Source organism: Montipora foliosa, chromosome 2, assembly GCF_036669935.1.
Source record: "Montipora foliosa isolate CH-2021 chromosome 2, ASM3666993v2, whole genome shotgun sequence".
NCBI classification, from domain to species: Eukaryota; Metazoa; Cnidaria; class Anthozoa; order Scleractinia; family Acroporidae; genus Montipora; species Montipora foliosa.
Window position 1 is genome coordinate 18,935,951 of NC_090870.1, and position 9,167 is coordinate 18,945,117.

Consider the following 9,167-nt stretch of genomic DNA (forward strand, 5'->3'; position numbering starts at 1 on the left):
ATTTTACTCTTCTTCTCACTCTTTTTAAGTGTTTTATACTTGTTTCATCTTTGTTAGGAGTGTCCAAAGTGTCATGTGACAATAGAAAAGAATGGTGGCTGTAATCACATGGTTTGTCGTAACAACAACTGCAAGGTATATAAAAACTGATGTTGTCCAACCACGCAAATATGCTTAACATAGCACATGATATTTATGTATGTCACGACATTTGGCAATGAGCCACATTGAAACTGCCTTCAGTTTATATCACGATGCAAGAAATAGCATGTCTTGAGATTCAGTTTGGGGCTTGCAGTGTTTTACCGACAAATGACAAAGGCTCGCTGGGGAAAGGGGTCAGAGCTCTTTGTGACATTCTAAAGGAACTGTGTATTTAAAGAGTGATGAAGAAGTAAATATCAGGATAAAGATGCAAAATCAGAAGCAGAAAGCAAAAATCATAATGTAGTTTAACCCTTTGACGTCCAAACCGGCCTAAACCGGCAAGACTTTACTCTGTCTAACGACAGACGATTTTACTCGTCAATTGGTTAATCACTCACTGAAAAAGTTGTGGCCAGCTTGTAATCTATCGAACTCACATTGTTCTGTTTTAAAGGCCGACTTCTGTTGGATGTGTCTGGGACCATGGGAACCACATGGATCAAGTTGGTAGGTTGAGTAATATTAACATGGCTTTTTATCCTCGATAATAATAATAATAATAATAATAATAATAATAATAATAATAATAATAATAATAATAATAATAATAATAATAATAATAATTTATTGATAAATGTCAAAACTTTTAGCAAAGATTTCTTAACCTTAACAAGACCACAAGTTGTTTGTTGCATGATGCTTGGCGTGATGGGGTGATACCTTTGCCAAGTCAAGCTGTAGATTTAGATGGCTGAGCTAGTTTAAGGCCCGCGTCTGACCCACAGATGACGTAAAAAACTGCTTTGCGGAGCGGAGGGGTTGGCGCAGTGGTAAGATCTCTGCCTTCCAACCCTAAGGTCCCGGGTTCCATTCCTGGTTCTGCCGAGACTGGAATATTTGGCGATCTTCTTCCCCGCTAAAGTTCACTCAGCTTTCCATCCTTCCGAGGTCGGTAAAATAGTACCAGCATGCATGGACTGCTTAGAAGCGGCTGCTATTTGCGCCTGTATATGCTTCCAGTCCGCTGGGGGTAAATTGATCATTGTAAAGCGCCTTTGAGACGTTTGTGATAAAGGCGCTATATAAATGCACCACTTTTTTTTTTTCTTTGCAAGGAAAAAACGCTTTCAAAAGTAGAGTACATCAATATACCAGCATAAATTACGCACCACTTGAAACTTGTAGACTTGTGGACTTATGGAAGAGAAGAAAAAGACAAAAAGATATGAGTACATGTGTAAATCCTAAATGCCTAGATGTACTCTTGTGTTTAGCAAAACAGTTTATGACATCAACCCTGTGATAGACTAATGATTTTTATCATTAGTGCTGCACATGGGACAACCAACTGCCAATGTTGTTAACCTCGCTCAAATTGGGCGGGATGTTAGAAGCGCAATATGGCTTCGAGTTTTAACCGAAAAGATCAGTTTCAAGCTGCTGCAATTTGTCTTTTGTTGGATACAAATTAATTTAAGTAATTTGAGTTATGGGGTACTTTGTGTACTAGAGTCAGTATTTCAATTGTACCAAGTAGTGATTGACTGAAATATCTTGTGTGGGCGTTTTTAAGGAAGGTGCCTACTATTGTTATTGCGCATACGTTCTGCGCATCACGAGATACTCGGATTTCCTATGGGTTGTGCTTATTAATACAGGGATATTTTTGCGCGGTTCAAAACTCTCGGAAAAAGCAGAACTTAGCAAGTGCTCTTGGTATCCAAAAAGCAAATTGGAGGTAACCACGCATTTTTCAGAGATAATTAAGCTTCAGTTGGAAAAGAACGCCATACATTGCCTTGTATTTTAAAGCTTTTTGCAAATATTGTTGATTAAGTATCGTCGAAAAATTCGTGGTTACCCCCTGTTTTCTTTTGGATTTCAATAACGCTTGTTAAGATCTGCTTTTCCCGCATATTCAGTAAACCGCGCAAAAATACCTTTGAATTAGTAGGCAGCGTCCTTAACTTATCTTCCCCACTCTCCACTCCCGGGTCTCCACTATAGCTTTCATTAGTACACTGTGTATAGGATACAAGTGAATAGTGTTTTCCGCAGATTCTGATCGGCTATCTCGGAGATGAATAGGAAACACTATTCACCTCCATTTCAGTGAATACCGGTAATTGTTAATTATGAACCTCGCTGCTGGCTCCCCGAAATATCTAACGCTGTGCTTTTTTGTTGTTTAAATTCAGGTACAGTTGTAATCGATATGATGAAAAAGACGCCCAGGCAGCCAGAGATGCCCAAGCTGTAAGTTCGGAAAAAATTATTATTGTTTCGATACGGAAGGTTCATTGTTAGTTAGGGGGTATTTACATGATACCGGGGCGACTTTCATCCCGGAGCAAGTTCACTCCGGTTCCCGCTTGTGGCTTTGCATTTGGTTACATGATACCAACAGGAAAATGTCGTACCGGAACGACTCATACTGGCACGAGTTCACCCCGGTTTCAGTGTCGGAGCACGAATTTCATTTCGGTACGTAATCCCGCCACAGTGTCACGTAAACGAGGAACAAACACTCGTTTCGGTATGAACTTGACCTCTGGGTAGACTAGAAGGAGTATTTTGTCAATCCAAATCAAGCTCAAGTGTGCCTTGATGCAAATACGATATGAAATAAAGTAGGCATCATTTAAACACGATACGAAATCAAGTAGTCACTCGTGGAACTCGGGCCGGGGCGAGTTTTCGCATGTAAATTCGCCCCGGCATGAGTTCCATACCAAGATGACTACATACTTGAAACTTGTAAACTTGTAAACAGCCCCTGCTTATTGTGAATCCAGTTTTTAATGAATCCTCGTCTGTAAACATCATACAGATAAAGAAAAGCGTAAAACGAAAGTTTTAATTTGACGACCATGCGTAGAAATTACATTCATAGACTCGAGTTTGGAAAACTCTTACGATTCGAGGAAATTGGTGAGAGTTAAAACCGAATTCTTTTCTGTTTTGTTAGCCTGCGAACGCAGACGCATTTCCTGCCGTCGTTTCTCTCCCCCGGAAAGAGGGGAAGAGAAACGACGGCTTTTGGCTTTCAAACAAACCAACAAACTTCTGGTTGTTTCTTTGCAAACGAAAATTTACAGACGTATCATCATTTTCTTTTTTTATCCAAGGTTTATTAATATCGCTTTGCATTTTTTTTTTCAGAAATCGCGGCAAGCCTTAGAGCGCTATTTGTTCTACTGCAACCGTTACATGAACCATGCACAAAGTGCCAAGTTTGAAACAAAGGTGAGCCGGCTTTGTGCGGCAAACTCGCTAACACAAAATTAATATCCCCATTCAACGAAATCATTTGATACCCGGGGTATCTAATCGAACAGTTCGGTAATCGAACCCAATCGAACGCCACTCGTTCGATTGCCGAACTAAATAGAACATAATCGAACTCACAATAACATTTTGCCAATCGGACTCACTCGACCGTTCGATTACCGACGAACGTTCGATTACCGAACTCTTGTTCGATAGGACAATTTTCACATCGTATGATACGCACGTGGTCTGTTGAAATTCAGTTTTAAGGTCAAATCACTGTTAGCTTTCCCTTCCCTTTTCACCCGTCTGAAATGGTACGTTTTCTGTCTGTTTACAGTAACATCGAAGATAATCATATAAGCCATTTTCTTTCAACCCCACAGTACACCCGGGAGTACATGAGTAACAGTCGTTGACATTCACTTTATTCCCATTCAATCCAGGCTGATAGTGACTGTACTCTACGTGTTTTACTAGTTTCCGGCGTCAAGAGATACCGTCCGAACAAAATTGCATCGGAACGGTTCGATTTTGTTCGATTGGCTCGATTGGTTCGAAAATCGAACTCACAGCAAAATAGATGTTCGATTTTGTTCGATTGCCGAACCCATTTGAACAACAATCGTTCGATTGAGTTCGATTGAATTTGTGTTCGATTAGATACCCGGGGTTTGATGAGGTCATCACTCCTTCCTTGGTCGCGCCGAGCTATTTCTTAGGAGATCCACTCCTGGCTCCAGTGTTTCGAAGGGTGGACGCTACCCTCTGGATAAATCATTATCCAATGCGGGACAACTCAATTGGTTTTGCTAGTGTTTACCCGCCGGACAGTGATCTATTGCCAACGAGGCGCGTAGCGCCGAGATGGCTATTACCAATCATGTATCCAACAAGGGCGAATGGAGTAATTGTTTTACTAAATTCTCAACCTTCGGTTTTGCTAAATTTTGTTTAAGGTTAAGAAACGACCGGAAAGTGATGTCACTTCCAACAATTTTATGCTGAGTAACATTTGCCGCATTCATTTCCATGTAAGGTCAAACGCAGGTATAATGACTGGGTTAATAACAAGCAAATCACCCGACTCCATGGTGACTTTAACCAATAGGCTGATTTAGCAACAGAACGGGAACGTCAGTGGCGACGTCGCGCGCAGCAAAACTACCAATGAGAATTTAGAATAGAGAAGAAAAGAGTGGAGTCTACTCTATTCTGAATTCTCATTGGTGTTTTTTATGCGCGCGCCGTCGCCACTGACGTTCCCGTTCTGTTGCTAAATCAGCCTAATGTTGCATAGAGGTGCAACCTCAGGACTGAATTCATTCACTCGGACGATCTTAATTTGCACATGGGCCATAAGCTTTATCAAAGGGAATAAAATGTGAGATTGATATCTCTGTCTGCTTTTTTTGTTTAGTTATATGCTCAAGTCAAACAGAAAATGGAAGAGATGCAGCAACACAACATGTCATGGATTGAGGTTTGTGATTCCCACGAGTTGCGAGAATAGTCATGTCATTACACAACTTGTAACATTGAGTTTTTGACGACGATCTGTACTGCCTCATTTTGTGCATAATTGGAGAACTGAGACTAAGCGATTTTAATTGATCACCAATACAAGAACGTAAAAATTACCAAAAAAGGCCAATATTGGGATGTTCAGTGATGCAGTTTTGGGTCGAAATTTTTTTCGTTTTCGTTGCATTTTATCGAAACGAGGCTGACTCTTTGCCCGAATTCTTTACCTTCAGGTTCAGTTTCTCAGAAAAGCAGTGGATGTTCTGTGTTTATGCCGAAACACACTCAAATATACTTATGTGTTTGCTTTTTACCTCAAGAAAAATAATCAGTCTGTCATCTTTGAGGTGAGTTACTCGAAACATTTTGTCTCGCGTTGAATCTGCGAAGAAACCCGCTTCTGGTTTCAGTCACAATTGGCCAGGGGGATCCTCCAGTCCCTACAACCACCCACCCCCCTCCCCCCGCACCCTCGTCCGGAAGAAAAGTGGAAAAAACGAAATAATTGTTGAAACTGTGTTTTGTTCAGAGACGTTTAAGTAACACTCACCCTTCCCCCCTCCCCCCCTCCCAAAAAAAAAAGATATCGGGGGGAAGAACACGTGAGAGCTAATGGTATTATTCTATGACATCATTTTTACATTTTTGTTTCTTTTGACACCTGTTATTTCTTCAGGATAATCAAAAAGATCTGGAAATGGCAACGGAAACACTATCAGAGTACCTAGAGCGCGACATAACTTCCGAATGTCTGTCAGACATAAAACAAAAGGTTCAAGATAAATACAGGTACTGTAACTAGCTCTTTGCTTTTACCTGAGTTTTAGATCCACGTCTTTTTAAAAAATATATTTTTCTGACCACCATATCATCAATCGTCTGGCTAGGTTAACAATTCCCTTTTGGCTCTTCGAGCGAGCAAGTGTTGATCTTATTATCAGTAGTTTTCAGGGGTAGGTAGGGGCATTCTCTTGGCTGAAATGGGCCAAAAGCTACCAGACATATGTTACTTAACTAAGCAGTTGTTCCTCCAATCGTCCTCTGTGTTTGACGCCATCCGCAGTGAATGGTGCAGTGTTGGAAATTCCACCGTATTCATATTCGTGCCTTGTTTGTTTGTTTGTGAACTTTATTTCAACACGGTATATTCATCAGTTATTAATTCATATGTAATTACATAATTAAACTAACTACCGGTATATCTAACTAACAATATCCAATCCTACATCTAATCCAAAACCATAAAAAACTGCTTTACATGAATGCCGTGTCTAAAATACAAAAATTGCTTAAGAGGATAAAATGAGTTGAGTAGATGACTAAAGTCACTTAAAGATTCTGCCCGCCGCAGATCAGAAGGTAAACTGTTCCAAAGTACCGCACCACTGTAACTAAAGCTGTTTTTCAAAAAGTTGGTGCGGGGCAATGGAACAGCAAGTTCTTCAATTACCTTCAATTACGGGAGCGCGTTTTTGCAATTTTGTAGATGTCACATTACTTTTAGGCTCTTAGAAATTGAACAACGATTCTTTTGAGCCAAACTTTCGACTCGTTGATACGCGCATGCATAAAAACGGGTATTGTCATTGTCGTTGTCATTGCCCGGAGATTCAAATTTGTTAACCATGTGTTTGTAGCGTGCGAGTATTTTCTGACGTGACAACAAATGCGTTAATTTCATGTGATATTGGGAAGAATGCTGATAAAATTCTTAATCGGCAGCTCCTTTCAATTTCCCTGTCACAAGTGCCATCAACTAGTTTGCCAATTTTAACCTTGATTGTTTTTGTTTCCTAAGGTACTGTGAAGCAAGGCGAAAGGCCCTTCTAGACCACGTTTACGAGGGATACGAAACAGACATTTGGGAATATATCCCTTATGACTAAAGCCATAGAATTACAGGTTTCAAAATAATGTAACAATAGAATATAAAAAGGAATCAACTGGATGAGATTTTTTGCTGATATGTAGTTTAAGTTGAAGTTCGTATTTGAAAATCTTGACTATAACAAAGAAAATTAGAAGTGTACATATCTTTTCTTCGTGTCTATGCTCCGGTAAATTTTGCATTCATGTCCTACGGCCAAGACAAAAGAAACAGTTCAAGTTACATGAACTCAGCTTTTACACGTCTGTCTGAAGCAAAAGCAACAAAACATCGACAGGGACTGTATCATACAAGCGTTGAAATAAGTGATTAAGTCAATATTTGGAACGCAAGGCGCACAAGGCGACTGCAGTACTTGTGCTATTCCGGTGGAATTCTAAGGGAGGGGGGGGGGGGCAATTGTTTTATCCTAACGGTCTTGTTGTGTACCTCGGTAGATTTTGGCGTTCATGTAATATCTGTTCGGGGAGATTTTAAGTAACGGTTTCACAAAAGACTTGTATTTTAATACGCTGTCGCTTAGCAAGTTCACATTTTCCCCAGGAAAGAAGCTGGGGCGACGATATAATATGAACAAAATTGTGCACGACAATTGGCGTTCGGCGCGATTTGGCAACATTCCTTGTTGAGGAACAAACAGAAGCTTTTAGCTCAACATGATGTGTTTGCGTCTAGATACCTTTCCTTTTATTGACAAAAAAAATATGAACGAAAGTTTGGATGTTTCCTTGCTTCTTTTAAACCTACGTTGGACTGCTCTTGCTTGTAAATAAATTCATGAAATAAATTGTCTCCATTTCTTTGGTGTGCGATATTGATCAAGGTCTCTTTAAACATCCCAATAGTTAACAACTATTCACCTGAGTGGTCTGACTTCGTCTCGGTTGCTGGACCGAGGTGAGAAACTCTCCTACCCTGTCTGAGTTCGTACCGTTATGTGTAAATGACAACAAATCTCAGACCGGGTCTAGAAATTTCGAGCCTGTGTGCTATTAGGTGGGCGATATATTTATAAGATAAAAGATATCATTTTGTCCCGAAACCAGGCACCAAGTATTTTGTCCCGGTTTCATGGAAACGGCTGCAAAAAGAAATCATACCGGTACAAGTTCTTACCGGTCTGAGTTCCTCCCGGTCTCGTGTAAAATACCCTCCTAGAAGCGCAATATCCGAGGTCGAAAATGTAATAGTACCATGTCCTCACTGCATACTCATTACCTCATCGCATAAGATTAAGTTATGGGAAGAGTCCGCGACTGATGAGGCAGTAGGCATGCAACGAGGATAAGAGCAAAGACGACTGTCTTTGTGGAGTACAGGACGAAAAGACCACTCTCCAAGCGGAGAGACCAAATTTAAACTCGAAATGGCGCAAAGCATCACTGACGCTATCAGCACGGGCGGAAACGGGGGAATGTGATGGAATAACGGCGTGTTTTGCAATGAGCTAATTAATTATGCAGTGAGAATAGTACCATATCCTCACTGCATACTCATTACCTCATCGCATAAGATTAAGTTATGGGAAGAGTCCGCTCCTGCCCTCGCCACCACGACAACAACTCATAAATTGGCAAACAACACGGGTACCAAACGTTTCCAACAAGACTCTCCTTTAATTCTCTCCATTACTCAAATTCCTCTTAATAACCATAATTCTAAACGGTACTCCAAAAAAAAAAAGAAAGAAACGTAACTGCTCGATGTTAGCCAGGTCCGTTGAAGCAACGACCATACTCGGCGAAGGAAGTGGCCAACAAAAGGGGAGGTCCCCTGCTTTATACTACACACGGGGATATCACCGGAAGGAGGAGCAAGAGCACTAACTTTGGAATAAAATGAAACAGAACCCTATAAAGAAAAGGGAGAAATTTGATAAACGAAAAAACGCGGAAATAAGCCAAAAGCAGGGGAACCACCCCTTCGTTGACCCCGAGCTCCGAACTAGGTCCGAAATTGAGACACAGAGCAGGCCCCCCCAAGGTCAACGAAGAAAGTGAGTGAAATAGGGTGAAAAAGAAAGCGTTAAACAAAGTAATGCGAGAACAAACATTTATTGTAAACTGAGGCATAAGAGACTATTGTCCAACACGACCGCGACCAAACTGTCGCCCCGCTGGTGGGGCACGGCACGCCCGAGCGATAGGTCCCCATCTTAAGCACCTGAAGCACTGAACCTGGGCACGGCCAGGGTAGGGGGCTGGCCTGCGCATTGCAGAACCAGGACGAACAGGCATGGGAGGTGGAGGTGCCTTTCCGACTCTCTTCAAAATCGCGTTTGCGTCTTTGGCCACCTTTGCTCGCACGGGATCCCCCAACAATCCCAGAAAAAGACGCT

At 41.2% G+C, this 9,167-nt stretch overlaps 1 protein-coding gene across 1 annotated transcript in view; it reads left to right on the forward strand.

The window, feature by feature from the left end:
• Positions 1–7,641, forward strand: part of LOC137992615 (E3 ubiquitin-protein ligase arih1-like) — an 18,916-nt gene extending 11,275 nt beyond the window's left edge. Inside the window, exons 11-18 of the mRNA XM_068838051.1 lie at positions 58–135; positions 602–654; positions 2,346–2,403; positions 3,310–3,393; positions 4,838–4,900; positions 5,175–5,288; positions 5,618–5,730; positions 6,740–7,641. Of these exons, the coding sequence (XP_068694152.1) occupies positions 58–135; positions 602–654; positions 2,346–2,403; positions 3,310–3,393; positions 4,838–4,900; positions 5,175–5,288; positions 5,618–5,730; positions 6,740–6,827 (651 nt within the window). The 3' untranslated portion in view covers positions 6,828–7,641. The remainder of the gene's footprint in view (positions 1–57; positions 136–601; positions 655–2,345; positions 2,404–3,309; positions 3,394–4,837; positions 4,901–5,174; positions 5,289–5,617; positions 5,731–6,739) is intronic.
• Positions 7,642–9,167: the final 1,526 nt, after the last annotated feature.